Here is a 23262-nt window from a genome sequence, read left to right as displayed (position 1 = left end):
CCCTGCCAATCTCATGGCCCTCAGGCCCAGAGAAGCTAGTTTCCCTGCTGCCTTAGCTCAGGGCTTGGCTGTCGCGTGTCCGTGGGCGCCGCTTTGTATAATTTTTGGTGGTGCCCAGAACAGCTCCAAGCAGAGCCGTCCAGTCCGCAGGGCAGACCGGGGCTACTGCCCTGGGCCCTGTGCTTTGTGGGGCCCTACACTTCAGGGGGACTGGGGTCCAGGGCAGCCTGGCACTGGCAGCAGCAGCAAGTGACCCAGTCCTAACTGGCTCCCCCTGGCCAGCTCCTGGCATTGCTTGGGGGAGGGGGCAGAAGCCGGAAAGAGGCGGGGCGAAGGCTTGGGGGAAGGGGTGATGAGTTCTGTGCGTTCTCCATGTATCTGGGAGAGCTGCAGGAATTGGATGGAGGAGCCCTTGGAGCCCAGTTACAGGGGTTCCCTCTACTTTGCACCCCTTCTGCTGAGGAGATATGGCTCCCTCCTGTCTGACACACACTAGGGTTCTTCTGGGCCAGGTGTCTCCAAAATACAGACCCACCTGAGCCCTGCCCAGGGGCTGGGTTGGAGCCCACACCCCCTAAAAGAGAAGGAAGCCGCATTCCATGCTGGTGGGGGGAGGAGTGGGGGTGGAGCAGGGGAGGAAGAGGTGGGGCAGGCTGGGGCCCTGTTGCTGGCTGCTGGGTGCCAGGCCCTGTGTTATCCCCCCAGGCTGCCCTGGACCCTGTGTCCTCTTGAAGCACAGGGGCCCCCCAAGAGTGGGGCAGTAACCCCAGTCCGTCCTATGGACGGGATGGCTCTTAAAATGTAAGTCCAAGCATTGGTGGAGCTGGGCCCCCGTTCCTGAATAGTGGGTGGATGGACATGAGCACCCCAGGCCCAGAGAACTTGCTGCCTATGCCTGTGTCTGGTTCTAGCCTGCGGTGGAGCTCCCTGCAGGGCCGAGGCTGCGCCTGGAGAGGGGGGGCTCTTGAGCCAGCCCTGCGCAGACTCCACGGCAGGGCGCTTGGCTCAGGCTGTCACAAGTGATCAGTGATGTTCGCAGCAGAGAAGGATAATTTGGTGCTGGCTCCGGGTGAAGAAGGGGGTTGGGAGCTGCCTACTGCTCAGCTTAGAGCGTGGATGGATTTTCCTGCTCGTGTGTAGGTGGGTTGTGGAGCCACAAGACTATTGCGGGTGCATGGCCTTGTGCTGGATCTACCCCTGTGCAAATGGGCTTCTCGGAGTTGGGTACAGAACCCAGGAGTCCAGACTTCCAGCCTCTCCCCCCACGAGGCCCCCACTCCTCTCTCAGAGCTGGGATAGAACGCAGGAGCCCTGACTCCCAGGCCCTATTTGACCTGCTAGGACCCCCTCCCCAAGCTGCTCTAAAGCAGGGGAGGGGGTGGCTGTGCTCTTTGCAGGCTCCTGTTTTTGGGGGGAGGGGAAGGGTCTCCGGCAGGAGCAGCGTGTAACCCCCTGCCCTGGCTGCTCTCCCTACCAGCAAGGCTGATTTTCCCTCCCCTCCCCCGTCCCATCAGCAGGGCCTGTCCCCTCCCCTGTTTGGGGGTGTGACCCCCTTCCTTCTCCCCGCCCCCAGGGGGGCAGGGCTGGCTCCGCTTCCCTCCCCGCTGGTTGCCCGGCCGGCCGGGCCGCGCCGTACCCTGCTGCCCTGCGGCTCCCCAGGGACCATGAGCCTCTTGCGGGACGTTTCCCTGCTGGACCCCCGGCTCCGCTATGAGCTGATCCAGCGCATCGGGGCGGGCACCTACGGCGATGTCTACAAGGTGAGGGGGCGCCGGGCGCACGGGCCGGGGGGAGGGGGGAGCTTGGGGGGGAGGTGCATGGCGGAGTGTGGAGGGGACCCTAGGGCATGGGGAGCTGGGGTGGGGGCAGGGGCATGGCAGAGAGCACAGGAGGTCTTGGGGAGCTGGGGTGTGGGGGGCATGGTGGGGAGCTGAGGGAGAACTGGGGTGGGGGGGGCATGGCGGGGAGCCAAGGGCTGAGGGGGAACTGGGGCATGGCAGAGCACAGAGGGGATCCAGGGGCATGGAGAGCTGGGGTGTGTGTGGGGGACATGGCAGAACACAGAGGGGGTCCTGGGGCATGGGAAGCTGGATCAGTGGTCCCGTGGAGCAAAAGAGCAGGTATGTGAGGCTGGAGAGATGAGGTGGGGTGCATGGCAGCCCAGGAAAATAAGAGGGGACACTGGGGCCAGCGAAGCTGGGTGGGAGTTGCAGGAAGCTAGGGGATTTCCTGGCCTTTGGGAGGTATGTGAGTCCATGGGTCTGGGGACACTGGAGGGAGAATCATGTGGCCTGGGGATGGGGAGTAACCTAGGGGTTTAGGAGCTGGGATACAGTGGGGTATATGAATGGGGGAAATGAGGGCCCAGGCGGGGGTGCTCAGGGGAGGGCCTGGCCAGCCCAGGATTCAAGGGGAGACTAGGGTGGATGAAGGATCTTAGAGTATTTCGGGGGCTCCTAGGGAATTGGGGTCAGAGATTCAGGGGGAGCTAGGGGATATATGGGAGTTGGGGTGTATGGAGGGCAGGGTTGTGTGGGGTTGTGCTAAGGGCAGGGGTGGGTGCACAGGGAAATCTAGGGGCTGGGGGCGCCTGGCAGGGTTTTTGTCCTGGTAGAGCAGGACAGCAGTGGCTGGCAAGACCAGCTTGATGCATGGGGGGCATGACCCAGATACCTGCAGTGGGGTTCCTGTGGGTTGCCCTGGGTGGGGATTGTCTTTTGGACGAGGGGTGGGGGAGTGTCCTGGGGGTGGATGGGGGAACTGCACAGGGCATTCTGAGGAAGGGGCTGATGTTCAGGTCTGAGGGGGGCATGCTGTATGTGTGGGGAGGTTACAGGCATGGGGGGCTGGTGAGGAGTTGTGCACAGGCAGAAATGTGTGGGGGAGCCCCGTGAGGGGTCCCTGGGGCGCTGTCAGAAACTCAGACCTCTGCATCTGGCACTTCATTGCCAGACCAGGAAGGTGTGAGGGGATGGAAGGGAAACTCCTAAGACAGGGAGGGCCCCCCTCGAGAGAGCTCCAGTGCATGGAGTGACCTGTCCTGGGTTTGAGCAGAGGGGCTGGGAGCCAGGACTTCTGAGTTCTACCCCAGGCTCTGGGAGGGGAGTGGGGTGTAATATTTGCTGGAGTGGGGGGCTGGGACCCTGGACTCCAGGGTTCTAGCCCCGGCTCTGCCGGTGGTGCAGACTTAGCTCTGCCTGCACTTGGGGAATAGCCCCGATTCAGCAGCCTGTGAAGCCAGCTCCACCACTGAGCATTGCCAAGCATGAGCTGGCATTTGCATCAGCTAATGAGGGTTAATTCCCAAGGCTTCCTTTGCCCCCTATACCCGAGGTACCATGGCTGTGGCTGGCCAGATCTGAACCAATGTCAGGCCATTTGGGGGGATCTAATGCTCATCCTTTCCAGGCAGTAGGGCCACCAGAACCCTGTGCTGCCAGCTGTTTCTGTGCCACCATTATGCTGACTCAAAGGTGTCATGCAGCTGGGGTTGCGTGGGGTAGACAGGCTCTGTGTCCCTTGCCTGCTGGGCCACTCATAACACCACACGTCCCCCCAGAGCTGGGCCTGTGAGGGTAGCTCCGAGGCTGAGATCTGCCAGGGTCAGGAGTGAATGAGTGGGGCCAAGAGGCAGCCACTGCATGCTCAGACTCAGAAATTGGTTTTCTTTGATGGAGGAAATGAGGACACAGAGCCCTGAGAATGGGGAACCTGGTACTGGGGAGAAGGAGAGGCACAGAGCCCCTGACATGGGGGGGCATGGGGTACCTGACACGTGGGCACAGAGCCCCTGGCGTGAGAGAGGGGGAGTTGCAGGGGGTCCCTGTGATGGAGGCGCTGGGAGGGTGGCCTCAGGGAGTTGTGGTGGGGCCGGAGAGAGGCAAGAAGCTGGGGTGGGCAATGCGCTGGGCCTACAGTCGCTGTGAAGCCTGTGCCCCCTAGTGCTCTCTGGTTTGAGAACCACAAGGGCCCAGCCTCCTACACAGCCTGGGCACAGACTCCCCCCTACAATGCGTGCCCCGCCCAGGTCTGCGAGCCAGGTGGGAGCAGAGCTTTGAGAGAGAGACGTCCAGGCTGGGTCCATAGAGGCCAAGTGCTGGTGAGTTCACTGCACTGTGGTGCATGCGGCTGGGAGCCAGGACTCCTGGGTTCTGTCCCCAGCTCTGAGAAGGGGGTAGGGTCTGGCAGGTTAGACCAATGGTTCTCAATCAAGGGTATGTGTACCCCTGCGGGTACGCCAAGTTCTTCCAGGGGGTACATCAACTCACCTAGATATTTGCCTAGTTTTACAACAGGCTACATAAAAAGCACTAGCAAAGTCAGTACAAACTACAAAATTCATACAGACAATGACTTGTTTATTCTGCTCTATATGCTAGCCACTGAAATGTAAGCACAATATTTATATTCCAATAGATTTATTTTATAATTATATGGTAAAAATGCAAAAGTCAGCAGTTTCTCAGTAACTGTCCTGTGACACTCTTGTATTTTTAGGTCTTATTTTATAAGCAAGTAGTTTTTAGGTGAAGTGAAACTTGGGGTACACAAGACACATCAGACTCCTGAAAGGAGTATAGCAGGCTGGAAAGGCTGAGAGCCACTGGGTTAGATGGGGTGGGAGCCAGGACTCCTGGGTTCTATTCCTGACTTTGCCACTTAACTTGGGCATGTCAATTCCTCTCTTGGTGCCTCTGTTTCCCTTCCCATCCTGTGTCTAATTAAATCGTGAGCTCTTTGTGGCAGGAACTGGTGCTCACTGTCTGTGCAGTGCCTGGCCTGATCTCAGTCATGGGGACTGTTCAGGGCATAGACAGGTAGTTCTTAGGGGTGTATTATGCCCTACCGGTCCCTGAGATTGGGGGTTGGGGGATTGCTGGGAGTCAGGACACCTGGGTTCTTTCTCTGACCCTCGGAGCCTGTGGGGTATAGTGGTTTAGCACGGGTAGGGTGACCAGACATCCCGATAAAATCGGGACTGTCCCGATTTTTAGTTCTTTGTCCTGCGTCCTGACCTATGCACAGTCGGGCCGCCATTTGTCCCGATATTGCGGCTTTGGCCGCTCTGGCAGATTTTGGGTTTTTTTTTTTGCTTTCGCAACTTGGCTCCGGCGGTTTTTTCTTTTTCTTCTTTTTTCATCGGCAACTCCGCTCCAGCCGTCTTTTGTTTTTTTTTGCTTCCCCATGTGTCCTGATATTTTGTCCGTTTCATCTGGTCACCCTAGGGGCAGGGGCTGGGTGTCAGAACACCTGGGTTCTATCCCAGCTCTGGAAGGGGAGTGGGGTCTAGTGGTTAGAGCATTTCCCTCGCCAATGCTCTTTAGAAAGCTGAAATCATGAATTCCTCTCTCCCTCCCCCACACACCTTGTGCAGGTGCAGGGCTCAGAGCGATAGAACAAGCAAGAGACATGGGGAGGGTGAAAAGGAAGTTGCTTAACGTCAGGGTGGAGATGGCGTCTGTGCTGTGGCGTGGCTTAACTTGTGTCTGTGGGCTGGGGTGGGCACCTGGCCTTGTCATGCCTGTGCCCTGGGGAGGGGGCTTCAGAGCCCCCTGCCCCCACCCCAGCCCTAGACTGCTGGCACAGGGTGTTCACATCCTGTCTGTCTGGGCATCAGCACAAGGGCACTTTGCAACATGCCCTACCTGCCGCAGGGCTGGGTGTCGGAGAGCTCAGCTGGGAGGAGGAGGTATCTGTCTCTTCCCTCCCCCTGACCATCTGCAACTAGGCCCCAGGATGGGGTGGAGTTGGGGGCAGGAAGCACTGGGTGGGGCGACTGGGGGGATCAGCACCGGAAACCCGGAACAAGGCTGTTTTGGTGTCAGAAACCACGAGTGTGAGCAGGGGAGAGACCCTGAGATTGGAAGGAGGGGGAGAATGTGGGTGGGGGACGGATGACACAACAGAGGCTCCAGATCTGGGGATGAGGTGGGCAGGGAGAGGTACCCTCTCCTCAGGGGGGAGGTGGGGTATTGGGCTGGGAGAGATGGGCCCTCAGGTTGGTTGGAGGAGAGGTGGGAACTGGGCTGGGGGGATCCCAAACTCTGGGGTTCAGGGAGGGGTACAAAGTGGAGTCCAGGCTTCTGAGCCTCAGACTCAGAAATGGGGTTTGGGGGAACTCCTTGCAGAGTGTATCTAGACCCAGACTATTTGGGGAGTGGGGATCCTTCTGCACTAGGAGGCTGGGGGCAGCTCTGGGCTCTGAGAACTGAGCCTGCCAGACAGCAAGGTGTGTTGAGGGGGGTCTGGGCTGGTAATGGGGGGTTACCAGCCTGGGGAGCGGGGTGATGGCTGCATCTGGGAGACAACCCTCCCCCTGCAGCGCAGAGGAGGGTGTGGGGCACTGATCTGGGAAGAGCTGGATCCCGAGCCGCCCCCGCCCCCCCCCTCCCCCCATAGGTGCGTAAACAGCTAATGCTGAGGCCTCTGCAAGTGATGGCCCCTTCCCTGTTCCTAGGCCCGGGACACCCAGACAGCAGAGCTGGCTGCCATAAAGATCATCAAACTGGACCCAGGTAAAAATCCAAACGTCCCCCCAAGAATCACTGCTCCAGTGGTCTCCATATCACCCCCAGGGCTCACCCAGAATCACTGGCCTAGTGTGTCTCTAAATGACCCCTAAATTGCCCAGGTCTACCCACAAATAGGCCCTGAGACTCACCCTCGTGCACCCCCAAATTGCCCCCAGTATCACCCCCCCCAGTGCTCCCCCCCAAGTGCTTACCTTTGGTCCATAAGGAACAACCTGTGACCCCCAGACCTGCCTGTCCCTTAGCCTGTTTAGCTCCTGGTGCTGCCTGGGCCTCCTGTGGCAGGGGGTTCCATGGTGAATGGGGAGCCCAGCAGCCGACTTGCAGGGATTAGCTCTTGTGGAGCTGGCTATGTCCCTGACACAGCTCCGTTGGGATGATGCCCACAGCCCCCAACTCCCTCCCTGACACCCACAACTCCTCTCATTCCCAGGGGATGACATCAGCTCCATCCAGCAGGAGATCACAACGCTCAGGGACTGTGGGCACCACAACGTGGTGGCGTATTTCGGCAGCTATCTCAGGTGAGACACGCCGGGGGCGCTGTGCTGCAGGGAGCTGGGTGGGGAGCTTTCCCCGCACAGTCAGTGCAGCTCTAGGAACAGATCACCTCAGCTAACTCCCTTCAACAACCCCACCACCACCCTCAGCATTTACATGATTTTGCTTCACTTCCTGTGCAAAACTTGGTGTCAACAGCTCCATCCCAGAGAGGGCTGCATCTCAGTGCTGTGCTGACATCTCCTCCCTTGCTCCCTCAGGAACGACCGTCTCTGGATCTGCATGGAGTTTTGTGGAGGAGGATCCCTGCAGGAAATCTACCACAGTGAGTCCCTGCCCTGGTGTAACTAGAAGCAGGGAGGGAGGGCTGTGGCTGGGAGTCAGGATTCCTGGGTTCTTTTCTCCACTCCTCTTCCAGGGACAGAAACCAGGACTTCTGACTCCTAGCCCCACTGCTCTCACCCACAAGGTCCCACTCTGCTCCCAGAGCCGGAGTCCTGGTTCCCATGTTATCTGACACGGGGGGACAGAATGTGCTCTCATCAGGATGTTGTAAAAGAGCCATCTGTTTCACGTTCTGGTCGGTTTCCCTTCCTGTTTTCAAAATGCCTCTGGTTCCTGGTCCTGTGGGGGTTGGGGTGGATAGGAGGAAGTGAGGGGCAGGGGGGTAGATAGGAAATGGGGGGCAGGCAGGGGGTGGATGGGAGGAAGTGGGGGCAGTGTTAGAACATGGGGAAGGTGCTGAGGCAGAAGCCTGATGTGTTGGATTGTGTGTGGGGGATATTTGGGGGGCTGTGGGGGTGGAGTAATTGGGATGTTTGTAGCTGGGTATTGGAAGGGGTTGTGGGGGGTGTATTTGGGGACTGGTTGGATTGTGGCAGGAGAATAGTGACCCCCCCAGGTGTGTATCTGTCCACGTCTGTACGTCTCTTCCAGCCACAGGCCCCCTCTCTGAGAAGCAGATTGCCTACGTGTGCAGAGAAACGCTGCAGGTGAGTAAACAGGGAGCCAGGGGTTAGATTGGAGGCTTCAAAGCCTCTGCTGGGCATCCCCCATTTGGGGGCACGTGAGATTGGGGATGAGTGCCTGATGGACACCTGGGCTCTGTCCCCAGCTCTGGGAGGGGAGTGGGGTTTGAGGGTGGTGGGGAGGTGAGCTGGGAGTCCAGACACCTGGGTTCTCTGCCTGGGGCTGTGTCTGACAGGGCCTGGGCCAGGCAGGAAGTCCTTGTTTCCTGTCAATTGCCCTGCAGCTTCCTCTGTCCCTGGTGGCAGGAAGAGATGTGTGAGTTGCAGCACAGCCACTAGCCTCGTCACCATGGATAGGGGGACACAGGTGGCTGACGCCTCCTCCCTGCGTGGACCAGTATCCTCCCCAGGGTCTGGGAGGTCAGTCTTGGGGGGCGTGTGGCAACGTGCATGGATGGGGGGGACACTCAGAAGGTCATTCCTCCCCCTTCAGGGCCTGAGCCACCTACACGCCAAAGGCAAGATGCACCGGGACATAAAGGTGAGACCCCTGGGCCCATCCAGGGCCAAATCCCCTGCTACTCCCCTGGATCAGACCCAGGGCCCCATCCAGCCCCAGATCTTGCCCTCCCCACCCCGGATCAGACCCAGGGCCCCATCCAGCCGCAGATCTCGCCCCCCACACCCCAGATCAGACCCAGAGGCCCATCCAGCCCCAGATCCTATCCTACCCCCCTAGATGAGACCCATGAGCCTATGCTTGGGATCATTTTTGATTATTAATCCCCTTTTCCCAAGTTAACACCAACAGGACCCAGGCAGCTGACTTGGCCCTTCACTGTGGTAACATGCTGCAGCATGTTGTTCCCAGGGTTAACAAGGGTAGTGGAAGAATCCCACTGGCCTTGAGGAGGGAAAAGATCAGAGTGACGTTCCCCTCCCTCCTTCATCAGCCCCTTGGGTTCATCTCCAGAGCAGGCTGCTTTAGCAGGGGAGGTCGCTCCAGTGGAACAGTGGTTCTTCCCCCACTGACACTTTCCCTTTTCTGGTGCAGGGAGCCAATATCCTACTCACCCTCTTTGGAGATGTGAAACTGGGTGAGTTACCTGCTCTTCCTCCTTCCCCATAGAAACCTTGGATCCCTGTGTGGGTGGGGGGAGCCCAGGGCTGGGACACCGGAGGGGGTGTGTGTCAGGACAGAGGGGCACTGGCAGAGTTGGGAGTCGGGGAGGAAGTCCAGGGCTAGGATAGCGAGTGGCTGTGGGTTAGGACTGGGGGGCTCCAATGGGGGGTGGGGAGAGCCCAGGACTGGGATAGTAGGAAACTGAGAGTCAGAACTGAGGGGCACCAGTGAAGCTGTGTGTGCCCACCTGTCTGCCATCCTTGGTGGTGACTAATGACCCTTGTGCCAGGTGCTGTACAGACCCACAATATGCATATGAGGTCCCTTCCCCAGAGTGCCTCTTAACGAGGGTTCCTGTTCCCCTCCCCCACCTCCTGTCTTGCAGCGGATTTCGGAGTCTCAGCTGAGCTGACAGCATCAGTGGCAAAGCGGAAGTCCTTCATTGGGACCCCCTACTGGTACCTCACACCCCCACCCTCGCCCCACTATCCGCCAGGGGAACCTGGTGGGAGCAGTGGAGTGAACTGGCCACTTCAGCCTATCTCACCGTCGGGACACCCCATCTGGGGCTGTCTTGGAGTCTGGGGTGTCTCTGGAGGAGGGGTTTGATGGGGTGTGGGGAGGCAGCATCTTGGTGTTTGGAGGGGGGGATGGAGGAGGGTGTGGCGCCTGGGGGACATGGGGGTGCTTTGGAGTGCCCAGCAGGTGGGGAATTGGGCTGGGAGGCAGGGAATGGCTTCTGATGGGGCAGCTGGTGAGCTGAGTCTGATACCTGGGTCTCAGGGATAGCTTGGCAGGTGTGTGTGGGCGGGGGATGTCATGGGTATAGCTGGATGCCTGGGTCCCCTTGAGGGGTGGGAAGTTCATGAGTATAGCTGGATGCTAGAGTCCCATTTGTATGGCCTGGTGTTGTCTGATTGGTCTGTGGACCCTCCCTTATCTAGGATGGCCCCTGAGGTGGCTGCAGTGGAGAAGAAGGGCGGCTACAACCAGCTGTGTGACATCTGGGCCATTGGCATCACGGCCATTGAGCTGGCCGAGCTGCAGCCCCCGCTCTTCGACCTTCACCCCATGAGGTAAGAGGGCAAAGAGTGGAGCACCCCCTTGGCATGGGCCCAGCAGGTCTCTCCTCTCCCCACAGGGAGGAGGTGACGCGAGTGCAGTGGGAGCGAGGAGAATCGGGTCGGGCTGCTGGAGGCAGAGTTGGGTGCAAGAGAAGATCTCCCCCCTCCCGGCTCTGTCTGTCTCCCTCGCAACCCTTCATGTTCTGGTTCTGTCTGTCTGGTTCTCCTGCCCCCTGATCTCTCTCTCTGCAGGGCCCTGATGCTCATGTCCAAGAGCAGCTTCCAACCCCCGAAACTGAAAGATAAAGCTCATTGGTGAGTGTTGCTGCAGGGAGCAGGGCAGGAGCTGGCTGGGCGGGGGAGTTACTCCAGCCACGGCCTCTCTCTGCAGGGGGGTGCTATAGGGAGTGGGGCAGGAATGCTGGGGTTGGAGGGTGAGGATTCTGTTTTAAAAGTGACAGAGAATTTGGGGGGCTTGGCAGGGCTAGGGGGTCTCCAGAGGGACCTAGGGGGATTTGCTGATTCCCCCTTTGCGCCCCCCATCCAGGTCCCCAGAATTCCACCATTTCCTCAAACTGGCCCTGACCAAGAACCCCAAAAAGAGACCCACAGCGGAAAAACTGTTACAGGTGAACCGGCGGAAAGGGGTGGTGGCTGAGCAGGGGGGTAATTGGAGTGAGGAGTGTGGGAAGCATTGGGGGTGGTGTGGGAGAAGCTGGGGGCTATAGGGGGGACTACTGGAGTGGGGGGCAGGCTGTGAAGTGTCGGGGGAGAGAGGTCAGGGCATGGGGCGTGGGAGAACTGGGGGCAGTGTGTGTGGCCGGGGGTTGGGATGTGGTGTGTCTCTGGGGAGGGTTTGGGGGTGGGGAAATGGGGCATGCTGCATTGGACAGCAGGGGGCTGTCTGGGGGGACCATTTGTCTCCCAGTTTCAGCACCATGACCCCTGTCCCCCCAGCACCCATTCACCAGCCAGCCCCTTGCCCGCATCCTGGCCACTGAGCTACTCGACAAGGTTAACAGCCCTGACCTGGCTGCCCCTTCCCTGGATGACGGAGACTTTGAGGTACCTGCCCTGGGGGAGACTCCAGGCCTGCCCATTATGCCCCTGCCCCTTGCAGCCTCCCTGGGCACTGACCCACCACCCCACAGCCGGCTCAGCTCAGTCACTAGGGCCGGTTACCATGACAACCAGCCACTGGTGGGGGCAGCCTGGCTCCGATGACTCCCCTGTCCCAGTGCCCAGCTCCCCAGCCATGAAACTGAAGCCTGTTGCCCAAGATAATGGCGGGGGGGGGGGGGAAGGGAAGGGAGTTGCTAGAAATGGCCCTGTCCTGAGGTGGAATTTGACCAGCGACCGGGCAGCCCTGTGCACCATGCTGCTCCCAGTGATGCTGCCCCGCTCTGGGGATGCATAGGACTGGGTTTGTTCAGTCCCTGGGGGCTGCCGAGCTGGCACTTACCCCGATCAGCCCCCTCCACCGTTACAATCCAGCCCCACACCACGAAACCAGCTGGGCCCAGTTCTGTGAACTGGCTGGGAAGAGGGGCCAGGGGTGAAGTGGGAGAGTTGGGGGCTTGAAATGGACTATCAGTAACTGTTCCCCATCTCCCTGCCCCCTCCCCCATCCTGTCTGTGTGCCCCCCAAATCTCCTTGCCCCCTTTCTTCCCCCACACTATTTCCTATAAGGCTTACGACATCTTCCCAGACAAAATCCACTCCCATGGGGCACATGGCCAGGCAGAACGGACTCTCTCCGAAATCCAGTGTAAGTCATCCCCAACTGGTGTACCCAGATCCAGGCACCCTAGCACAGTCGCTACTCACCCCCACATGCTGTTTATTCAGGGATCCATTGCATGGCGCTGAGATGCAGCTGCCTCTGGGGTGAGGTGTGGGGGCATTTGAACAGTCACACAGCAAGGCTACAGAACAGCTTAGGGAAGAGAAGATGAATCCTGAATCCAACTGGGAAGGCTGGGCAAAAATAATGGAATCTCCCAGAGCTGGGATTTGGCCCGGATGCCTGGGTTCACAGGATCTTCAAAAAGCAGGAGTGGTTAGCAGCAGGGCTGTTTGCCTCACCCCTAAATTACAGTGGATGCCTCCCGTTAGTCCTAGCTGCTCTGGAGCCCAGGGGGAGAATGGAGTGTGTCTCAATCAGCAGATGAGCCAATTTGTATCATTTGATTTTCAGTTAATCACGTTAAATTCGGGCCCCCACTGAGAAAAGAAACAGAACCATATTGTGGTTTGGTGAGTGGAAACCCATTAATTCTTTGCCTCTCCCAGCGGGGGGTGCTGTGGGGAGCGGGGAGAGAGCATTAGCTGTGGGGGGAGCTCCCAGCTATTCTAGCCCTGGCCTCTCCCAGCAGGGGGTGCTGTAGGGAGCAGGGCAGGAGATGGCTGTGGGGGGAGCTCCTGGCTATTCCAGCCCTGGCCTCTTCCAGCAGGGGGTGCTGTAGGAAGCGGGGCAGGAGCTGGCTGCATAGGGAGCTCCCAGCTACTCCATCCCCAGCCTTGGCTAGCCGTGGGCACTGTGGGGAGCAGGTAACTCCATATGGGTTACAAGTCTTCTCCTTCCACAGAGGGAAGAGGAGGATGATTGGACGTTGCTAGGCGCTGAAGAGTAAGTATCAGTCCGGGGAGGGGCGGGGAGGCCGGCCCGAGGGAGTCTTGGGTTCAAAGTTCAGCCTCCCCCATCCTGCTTGGAAGTGTCGCATCATGGGGAGGGGGTACGGGGAACTGAGCAGCACTGCCTACTGGATAATCTGGGAGCAGGGGGGTTGATGGCTCCAAGTGCGGGTAGATAGGCAATTTAGTCAGCTCTAAGGATGGGGGTGGCTGTAATCCTGGGCTTCCAGTGTTGAGCACTGGGCTCTAGTGGGTTGCAGCAGGGGAGGCTGGGAGTCTGGATTCCTGGGTTCCATCCCAGCACTGGGCGGGGAGTGGGGTCTAGTGGGTTGGGGAGCAGGTAATGTGTGGCCCGCATCCCTACTCCCTCTCCTTGTCTTTAGGAGTCTCCTGCAGTCTGTGGAGGAGGCGTTGGAGGAAAGGTAAAGCTGAGACTCCGGGGGGGGTGGTGGTTAGAGTGGTTGGGGCAGGCAAGGTGTGTGTGTGTGGGGGGGGTCCTTTCACCTCCCACCAACCTGTAGAGATCAGGTCATTTCAGTGGAGGGGGCAGTAATGCAGAGTCCCTGCCCCCACACAGTGAGTTTCACAAGCATCCTTGCCACTCCCCCTTACAGAGATACGTCTGATGTGTGTGTGGTGGGGATTGACACGTGGGCTGTTTTGGGGGGTAGGGGCAGGGTGTGAACTCTGCTGACCCTGCACTTTACAGCTGCTTTGTATCTCCCCCTCCTCAATCCTGGGTCTGGACCATGGCAGGGATGAATGTCAGAGATCCCTGATGTCCCCTTGGAGACTCCCCACAGCAGGGAGTTCCTCCACCTCAGGGCCCCCAATTCTCTCTGTCTTTCCCTTACAGGAGTTTGACCATCCGCCCAGCATCTGGACAGGTAAGTTCTTCTACACACATCTCCCCGGGCAGCTGTCTGCCCTGGCACAAGTCCCCTCCCATTCTGTGACTCTCTCTCTGCCCAGGTCCCCACCCCAGAGGATCAGCCTGTGGGCCCTAACTGTGTCCCTGAGAATGAGACGGGAACAATCAAGAGAGCATCGCTATGGGACCTGATGAATTGGGAGCTGGGGGGCATGGAGACTGAGGGTGGCTCAGAGACCATGAGGAGACAGACCCCAGCAGGTACTGGGGTTTGACAGAGGATGGAGGGACTGGCTGGCTTGGAGGGACTGGCTGGCTTAGAGGGGCAAGGAATGGGATACGGAGCCTTTGCCTCCAGGGCGTGCCAGCTCCAGGGTGGGGGACTGTCTGGCTCTTGGGTTGGGAGTGAGACACAGGAACTTTCCTCTCTAGGGGGCGCCGGCTGCATTCAGGCCCCAGGTCCTTAGTGAATGAAAGTTGTTCCCACCTGTGAGACAAGTTGGCTGGATCTTAGCCCATTGGTCCCTAACAGGATGGGGCCTCCCATCACACTGACCTCCTTACTGGCAGAGAGGCCGGGGGCTGAACAGGCTACTGGGGACTCTGCTTCCCTCACACGATGACCCTAGATCGGGGGGCAGTGTGATAGGGGACTGGAAGATGGGGCCAGTGTGTGTGTGACACTCTGTGGAGGTGCCCAGAGGAGCCCCTGCCATGACATTTGCAGGGGATAACAGGGCTGTTTAAGCACCACAGTGTAACCCAGGCGAGGAGCAGGGATCTCCAGTGGGGCTGGGAGCCCTGCGGGGGGCGGGGGCGTTGCCACCTAGGAAGGAGGCTGCCAGGGCAGAGCTGTCTCTGATAGGTGGGTGCTGTGCGTGTTCCCCACTTCCAGGCAGCCCAGAGTCAGGTGACGTCCCACCCCCCCGGCACACTGGCTCCCTGGAGCCTGGAGCCTCCCTGCTCTCCATCGAATGGGCCACCATGAAGAGGAGGGAGGAGACAGAGGTAGGTGCGAACCACTCGGGGAGCAGGCCTGGGTAGAAATGTGGGGTAAGAGATTATGGGATGGCCTGGCGGTCATGGTGTGTAGGCAACAATGCAGCAGGACTCCTGGGTTCTATCACTTGCTCTGGGAGGGGAGTGGGGTCTAATGGTTAGATCAGGGGGCTGGGAATTAGTACTCCTGGGTTCCAACTTGATGTCTGGGTGTTGGCTGGTATCCCAGTGCTCTTGTTGTCTCTCATCTGGGGTGGCCAGCTCGGCATCCTTCTTTTGGTGGTGTCTGGTGTTGATTGGCTTTCTCTCTCTTTCAGAGATCCAGCTGCCATGGGTTGCCCCCCACCCCCAAGGTCCATGTAAGTGCCATTCCTCAGCATCTCCGTGCAGGGAGTGCTATAGACAGCAGGGTGGGAGCGCTGCCTGTTGGGGTTGCTCTTGGCTAATCAGGCCTGGTCTCTCCCAGCAGGGTGTGCTGTAGGGAGCGGGGCGGGAGTGCTGGCTATAGGGGGAGCTCCCTGCTACTCAGGCCCAGCGTCTTCCCTGGTCTCTCCTTCGCAGATGGGTGCTTGCTTTTCCAAAGTCTTTAATGGCTGCCCTCTAAAGATCAACTCAGCTGTGACGTGGATTCACCCGGAGACCCGAGGTAGGGCCCCCTGCCGCCCCGAATGCCTCCGATGCAGCTCTCTGCCTCCCACAATGTCTGTATTAACCCCATCTCCCACTGGCTGCTCCATCCGGGGCTGGGGGCAGGACGCTGATTCTCCTCCCACATTCAATTCACCGATGCACTGGTTCAGTTTCACCCTATGCCCTCCTGTTTCCCCACCACCCTTGCTGCACCCTCCAGCCTTTGTCATAGCTGAGCTGATCTGGGGACTTGATTTCCGCCCCCTCCAGTCCCTGGGTACCAGCTCTGAGCTCCCAGCCATTGGGCCGAAGAGGGGCATGTGGGTAGGAGGGGAGCAGGCACACTGCTGGCTTCTAAGTGGGTGCTGGGAATCTGCCCCCCACCCCACCCCCCAACCTAACTCTGGCTGGCCTTGTTTCAGATCAGTACCTGGTGGTAGGGGCTGAGGAGGGTATTTACACACTCAACCTGCATGAACTCCATGAGGACACCATGGAGAAGGTGAGATGCTTGGAGATAGGGGTATAGCTTAATGCTGTGGGAGCTCCTGGCCTCTCCCAGCAGGGGCCACTGTAGGGAGCAGGGCAGGAGCTCTGGCTGGGGGGGGAGTGCCTGGCTATTCCAGCCCTGGCCTCTACCAGCAGGGCGTGATGTGGGGAGCAGTGAGTAATGAACTAACTAAACAATGGGTAATATGGGCAGAGATAATGGCAGCACTGTGTGGAGTTTCCTGATTAAGTTGACTGAAGAGCTAACTGGTGAGGTGTCTGTCTGTGTCCTCCAGCTCCTGCCCCACAGGTGTTCCTGGCTGTACTGTATGAACAACGTGCTGCTCTCCTTAGCAGGTGAGTGAGTAGGGGAGGCACCAAATCTGGGCTTCCGCCCAGTCTGGAAACTGTACATTCCTTTGGCTACAGCTGCTGTGAGGTACACAGAATGTCATACAAGTTATCAAGGGGCATCACCCAGGGTTGGAGGAGCTGAGGCAACCCAGGGTGGGATGGCAGGGGACTGCAGGTCAGGATTGAGGGGCACCAGCAGGGCTGGATCTGAAGCCTGGGATGTCCTGGGGCTGTGGGTGGGGCTGTGGGGCACCGGCAGGGATGGGTGTGGAACCCAGGCTGGGATGGCCGGGGCTGTGGCTGCGGGGGCACCGGCAGGGATGGGTGTGGAACCCGGGCTGGGATGGCCGGGGCTGTGGGTGGGGGTGAGGGACACCAGCAGGGATGGGTGTGGAACCCAGGCGTGGATGGCCGGGGCTGTGGCTGCGGGGGCACCGGCAGGGATGGGTGTGGAACCCGGGCTGGGATGGCCGGGGCTGTGGGTGGGGGTGAGGGACACCAGCAGGGATGGGTGTGGAACCCAGGCGTGGATGGCCGGGGCTGTGGCTGCGGGGGCACCGGCAGGGATGGGTGTGGAACCCGGGCTGGGATGGCCGGGGCTGTGGCTGCGGGGGTGAGGGACACCAGCAGAGATAGGTGCAGTTCCCTGAGGATAGCACATTAGGATCCACCATCCCAGTATCTAATGCAGCTCTCTCTCTGCAGGGAAATCCTCCCAGATCTCCTCTCACAACCTCGTGGGCCTCTTTGAGCAGCGGAGGCAGCTGCAGAAGCGGCAGGTCCCCCTCTCCATTGCCACCAACCGGCTGACTGAGCGCATCATCCCCAGGTGCTGTGCTTGGCTCCGCATCTGAAACTCCACCGAGCCAGGAGGGAGTGATGGTCAACCCCCAGATGGGGCCAGGTGTCCTCGTGGCCCTGTAACTGGCCGCTTCAGGCTGAGAACCCCTCATGTTCCTTAGGGCCCAGTATCCCCTTGGATTAGATCAATGGGCCCCTCTTCCCCAGTGCCACCCTGGGTCCATCCAGGCCAGTATCCCCCATCTCATGTTTGCCATCCTGAACCAGACCAATGGGCCTGTCTACCCTGGTCTCCTGTCTTCATTTGCAGCATCTGCCGGATGCTTCATTTTCCAATGCTACTTTGGGTGGGGAAGCTCCTTCCTGACCCCCCGGCTGTAGTCAAGCCCTGAAACCTAACCTTCGTGCAGTGTACGATTAGCCTGTGGTACACTCTGCCACTGGCTGGCGCTGAGGCAAAGAGTGCAGTGAGTTTCCCAGAGGGACCGGGTGCTCAGTGGAGAATGAGAACAACCAGATTTAGACTAGCTCATGGTAACAAATTTGGAAGGGAGCTAAATCCTTCTGTTTGAAGGTTTAAGAAGATCCCTGTTAGGGATTAGGATGAGACCTTCGTGAGGACAGATTACCCCAATTGGCCTGATGTGGGGCTTCCTCTGAAGCCATTGTCAGGGACAGGATAGTAGGCTAGAGGGCCACTATCTGATCCAGTCTGGTGGCTCTTGTGTTCCTAAGAGTGCAGAATAACCGCCAGTCTTACCATGATGGGTGCATGGATACGTCTCACAATCCTAGCAGCAGCCGTGCTCTTCTCTCTTAAAACTCGCCCAACCTTCCTTCAACCCTCCTCCAGTTCCACTATCTTGTACTGGAGAGTTCCATGGGTTAACTGGCTGACAGTTCTCCCCTCAGGGTAATTGTGGGTGGGTTTGCATCATGCCTGGCTGTAGAATCCCCTCTCCACTCAGCCCCTCATCCTGCCCCTTTTTGTCCTCCGGTGGCAGCTCATTCCTTCCTTCTATTCTGTTCCTCCTCCCTGCAGGAAGTTTGCGCTCTCGTCCAAGATAGCGGATACCAAGGGCTGCCTCAAGTGCCGAGTGGGTGAGTGTGATCCTGACATGCAGCCAGGGTGCTTCCTGTAGTCTGGATTGCTGTCTCCCTGGGGACAGGGGAGCCCCTCAGCTGATTGCTTTCCCTCCGGGGAAACCTATTCACCTGCCTTGGTTGCCTTTCAGTTCGGAACCCCTATTCCGGCAACACCTTCTTGTGCGCTGCTCTTCCCTCGAGCCTGGTGCTGTTGCAGTGGTACGAGCCCTTGCAGAAGTTCATGCTGCTGAAGGTAGGTCCGGGGTGTGTGGGGGGAAACGGGGTGCTGGAGCCACTGGTGAACCCAAGAGTCTCATTGACTCTGATGTAGGCCTGCATGGAGCTAAAATCTAGGGCACTGCTCTGGAGGGACGCTTGCAACACTTGCCATAGATTGGATGCTGCTCTGGTGGGGGAAACTTGCCAGGTCCTTTTCACTGATGGCACTGCCCTAGGGAAGCTCGCCGCATGGGAAAACCTGTTGCTGCTGAGATCTCAGCCTTCCCTCCCTCACCCCAGCACTTTCCTGCGGCCCTGCCTATGCCCCTGAGCCTGTTTGAGCTGCTTGTGGTGGAGACGGAAGAGTACCCCCAGGTGTGTGTGCGTGTTGTGGACCGAGATCAGCCGGGCCAGGAGTTGGAGTTTAATGTCCTCTCACTCAGCACCAACTCCAGCCTCAGCACTGAGCCCTCTGCAGGTAAGAGACACCCAAGTGGAGAATGGGACATGGGGCCTTTCCCCTCTAGGGGGTACCAGCACACATGGGCCCCAGGGTGGTGGGGGGGGATGAATGGCTGGCTTAGGGGAGGCAGGGAATGGGACTCAGAGCCTTTCCCCTCCAGGGGATGACAACTTGAATCTGGCCCCAGGGTGGGGAATGTGATTCAGGTCCTTTCCTCTCTGGAGGAATTGGTGGGCTCCTAGGGGAGGGAATGGGGTATGGGGCCTTTTCCCACTAGAGGGCACCAGCTCCCCTAGAGTCTCAATGCGTCTCTCCTGCTGTCATTGCAGATGGGGCTTCCAGTGTGGCCTGCCACGTGACTCAGATGGACAGAGACACAGTCCTCGTTTGCTTTGAGCGTAAGTCCCTCCTCCGGCGTGGCCCTCTCATTGGCTCAGCCTTGGCCACAGCTGGTACCGACTGCCTTGCTCTTTCTCCGCTGCAGGCTATGTAAGGACGGTGAACCTGTGTGGGGCCCCCAAGAGAGCCCTGGCCCCAGAACTGACCTTCAACTTCCCCATTGAGACAATTGGTGAGTGGAGGGAGGTCTCTTGGGGAGAGAGCTGCCACTGGTCTGCCCATCTCCCAGCCCACACTCCTGCCTGGCCTGGTGACCTCAGGAGCTGTCCAGCCTTCTGTTCCTCCAGCATTCTCCTCCCTGTCCTGGTAGCAGTGTCCTCCACCTGCCAGCTTCCCCAAGGTGGGGGTTGTCCATACCACCTGCTGCTCACCCCCTTCTTTCTGTCCCTCCCACCGCAGTGTGCCTTCAAGACAGCGTACTGGCCTTCTGGAAACATGGCATGCAGGGCCGCAGCTTGGAGGGCAACGAGGTGAGTGCAGGTCAGGGCTTGGGTGGATGTATTTCCCTATCTTCCCCAAAGAGGGGGATCAGACTCTGCAGGGGGGATTAACTTGGAGATGATGCATGGAGTTGGCATTGCTCCTGCTGGAGACTACGTGGTATAGGATCTGTCCCCTTCTCTCCCACCACCCTGGTTTGGGAGGGGGATGGAGATGCACTGACCCAGCAAGGATCTGGGCCAGGAGAACTGTGTGCTGATCTGACCCTTCTCCTTGACAGGTGACCCAAGAAATCACAGATAAATCCAGGGTGTTCCGGGTGCTGGGAGCCAACAGGTGAGGCCCCAAAGTGAGGATGCAGTCAGGGCAGGTGGCAGCAGGGAGTGCACCACCAACAGAGAATTCTTGTTCTGCTCTCTCCACCCTCTGATCAAGTGGTGTGGCTGCCCTGCTCCGGCTGGCTACCCCCAGTCTGTCTGTGCCATTGGTAGGAACCTGCTCTCTCCACCCTCTGATCAAGTGTTGCGGGGCTGCAAGGCTGGGACAGTGGGAAAATTATCGGGGGACTGGGAGACCAGGAGTTGTGAACTTCTTTTCCTTCCTCTTGCATGGGCTGGGTCACTTCAGTAGCTGGTCACCACCCTGACTCTCTATTGTGTCCATCCTGTGCCCCTGTTCCTGCTGGACGTTACATGACTGGGTGGATTTGCAGGCCTGTTTTGAGGATGCACGGGGCTGTGTCAGGGTTTGGGCTGCATTCTGGGGTAGCTGGAGGTTGCGTGGTGGATGTGCTGCATTGGGGGCTGGGTTTGCATGGCTGGGATGAAGTTATTCTATTCTATATATAGTCTTATATTGTGCTTCTCACTGCAGTATCAGAGCCAGTAGCACATTAGGCAGTGGTGGTTGTTCTCCCATCATCTTGCCAGGGGAGAAGCATGTGCAGGGAATGGCACATGCTTGGTTTGGTTGGGGTTTATATAATAAAATACTTCTGTGTTTATATTATAAATGGTGAGGTCAGAGAAATGTGCCCAGCACTTGAACCAAGAGTTGATTTTGCATGGTTGGGTTGGAGAGGCTGGTTTTGCATGGTGGCCAGGGTTACGTGGCTGGGTTTGGGGTACAATCATGGCTGGGGCTGGCTTTGCCGAGTTGCATTCCTTGCTTGGGTGCGGCACCTCTCAAGTCAGGTCGGGGTTACCAATCCTCCTGTTCTGCTCAAAATATGCTCTGACCATCGTCTCTCCACGTTTACTCATTGCTCTTGCCTCTACCTCTCCTCCCAGAGATATCATCCTGGAGAGCACGCCCACAGAGAATCCCTTGGCTCACAGCAACCTCTACATCCTAACGGGACATGAGAGCAGCTACTGAGCGTGCAGAACTGCCTTTCCAACATCCCGTGTAGACTGATGCAGAGTGGGTGGAGGGGGAAATCCTGCTGTGATGTTTAAACCGCTGACAGCTGAGAAGCTCAGTGGAGGCGCACAGGTAGCGGGAGCCTTGGGGAAATATTCCCATGAGTGCGGCCTGTCTTCTGCTGCGGGAATCCATGTCAGATGAGTTCTACTCTATAAACTCTACAGTCCACTTGTCCTATTGTCCAAAGTCTTCCTGAGATACCCCTGCTTTTCAGGAGTGTATGGAGAGATTCCCTCTCCCCTTTTAGGGCCAGCATCTCCTGAGACCGTTACGTCTGCAATAATTGACTACCCAGTCCAAAGACACCTCTGCAGTCTGTCTTGACTGATACCTGTGCCTGTTGAATGCTTCCCCCTCCCTCCCCGTTCTTAACCCTAAGAAGATGTCTTCTGGAGACACAGGGTGTGAGTGTCCTCCTCTTCCAGCTTCAACATGAAGACAATCGGTTTTCTAGTGGATGCATTGTGTTCCCTATGTAGCACTTAAGGTCCAGAAATCTGGCACACGCCTTCAGCTGCAAAAGGAGTGGGAAAGCAATTCTGCATCTTGTCATTCAAGGTGTGAGCATCGAGCAATGCCTGAGGTGGGACAAACCTATTGAATTTAATCAGTGGCTGGGATAGCTGTTTGACTATTTTGGTAATGGTTGTGCCGATTGCTTGGCTGGATGGGTTCTGATGGGGGATGAGTGGGATGGCTAGCTGGGCGTCCAGATTGGCTGGTTTGAGCAGCTGGCTGGTGGCTTGGTTGCAGAGAGCTTGAGTGCTTGTTGGTTGGGTGTGGTGGTTGTTAGGATGAGATGAGTCCATTTGGACAGCAGGGTTTGTTTAGAAGTGACTGGGGCAGTGCTTGGGTTGAATGGGAGGAAATATGTGTTTGGTTGATGGGGCAGGTACAGTAGCTAGGTAAGGGACTTGATTACTGAACAGGCCAATCGCTTGGTAGAGTGGGTGGCTGATTGGTGTAAGAGAGGTTTGAGTGTGTCTGCTATGGAGGGACTGGGTGCATGGCTGGCATGACTGGTATTTTGAGTGTGAAAAGATGGGTGGTCAGATGACTGCTTTGAAGTGAAGCAGAGTGCTTCATACTGGCAGGCAGTATGTTGCATTGGCTGGCTGCTAGGATGCCTTGTTCTTTTGCTACTTTGGAAACCAGTGCCAACCCCAAATGCCAGTGTGACAGAGACCAGGATCCTGGGGCCGACGGCTCTAGTAACTCAGGCAGTGGAAGCTTTCCTTTCTGTTTTGCTAATTTCTCTGTGGTTTTTAACTGAAAGCTGGAATTTATGGGTAAAAGAAACCAAACTTGAAAAAATATGCTATTTAAAAGATAAAGAGATATTAAACCTGTCTTTTGTTTGCTTGGTGTTAATTGGGTGAATCACTGAAGAGGGGAGAGCCACTGGGGCCTCTTTGGCTGTTCAGCTCCACTGCTGTTCTAGCTGTCCTCCCTAATCTTTAATACTGTCACCCCAATTGTTAAGGACTGGTCTTCAGTCCTGCCTGAAACCTCCTTCTGCCCTCTATGCCCCTCCGCCCCCTCTGCAGTTCTCACAGAGTGCCACCCAATATCATTGGGAGCTGGACAGGGAGAAGGAAAATAGAGAACTGATGTTTGTTTTGGGGCTGGGGCTATGCTCTCCTTGCAAGTGAAAAGCAGCCCCAGAGCAGGGAGTGGCTGGAGACAGAGGGGTTTTGTGGAAAAGGAGAAATAGCTGCTGAGCGGGGAGCCAGAAAAGAGAAGAGTGCACTAGATCAGCCCCAGGCTACTGCTCAGTTACTCCCATGCCCCTAACTGCAGCCAGGGGGGCCAAGGACTCCTGTGGGTGTCCCCAGGTCCTATCACCATGGTACCTATCTGGGCTCCTAACCTGCTCCCCCGAAGGCCCTGCCAGGTGCAGGGGGTGAGACTGGGCCTGAGCACGCTCAGCAGTGACTGCAAGGTGTGGCCCCTGCCCCCCTGCTGCTGGGCACATAGCCCTTGGTGGGTGCGAGGAGTTAACACACCCCCCCCCCCCCCGTCAGCTGGCAGCCTTCCCTTGGCCTAGCTCCCATGAGCCTCATGGCCCCCTAGCTGGGTGACTCCCAGCAGCCCCTGGGGCTCCTAGCATGTCTGTGGGGGGAAGGGGGGGGTCCTACTACAGCCCCAACACGGCCTGGAGCTCAGCTCGCCACTCGGCAGCCTGGATCGCTGCTGCCCTGTCACTCACCAATCAGAGAAGGAACGCTGCGTTGGTTGAAAGGCCCCATTCCCCAATCATGACC

At 58.1% G+C, this 23262-nt stretch overlaps 1 protein-coding gene across 4 annotated transcripts; it reads left to right on the top strand.

Annotated features, from left to right (window-relative positions):
- The first annotated feature begins 930 nt into the window (after nt 1-930).
- Nucleotides 931-22347, top strand: MAP4K2 (mitogen-activated protein kinase kinase kinase kinase 2). 4 transcript variants are annotated; one of them, XM_073352000.1, is made up of 33 exons: nt 931-1140; nt 1574-1760; nt 6458-6515; nt 6964-7054; nt 7292-7356; nt 7968-8023; nt 8493-8540; nt 9054-9096; nt 9508-9580; nt 10067-10198; nt 10439-10501; nt 10734-10815; nt 11144-11251; nt 11877-11955; nt 12385-12443; nt 12776-12816; nt 13205-13243; nt 13678-13708; nt 13794-13953; nt 14588-14700; nt 15009-15050; nt 15253-15337; nt 15744-15823; nt 16107-16167; nt 16870-16993; nt 18008-18066; nt 18201-18304; nt 18571-18748; nt 19063-19131; nt 19218-19304; nt 19532-19602; nt 19854-19909; nt 20863-22347. In XM_073352000.1, exons 2-33 carry the CDS (start codon nt 1665-1667, stop codon nt 20948-20950), a joined length of 2541 nt encoding a protein of 846 aa, XP_073208101.1. In that variant the 5' UTR covers nt 931-1140; nt 1574-1664; the 3' UTR covers nt 20951-22347. The 4 variants fall into 4 exon arrangements, with proteins under 4 accessions (XP_073208101.1, XP_073208100.1, XP_073208103.1 ...); XM_073351999.1 differs by lacking the exon at nt 931-1140 and having other exon boundaries at nt 1493-1760; XM_073352002.1 differs by lacking the exons at nt 931-1140; nt 6458-6515 and having other exon boundaries at nt 1678-1760.
- Nucleotides 22348-23262: the final 915 nt, after the last annotated feature.

Source organism: Lepidochelys kempii, chromosome 7 (genome assembly GCF_965140265.1).
Source record: "Lepidochelys kempii isolate rLepKem1 chromosome 7, rLepKem1.hap2, whole genome shotgun sequence".
Classification (NCBI taxonomy): Eukaryota; Metazoa; Chordata; order Testudines; family Cheloniidae; genus Lepidochelys; species Lepidochelys kempii.
The sequence above is the reverse complement of the archived record's forward strand: the minus strand, read 5'-3'. Positions and strand labels throughout refer to the sequence as shown.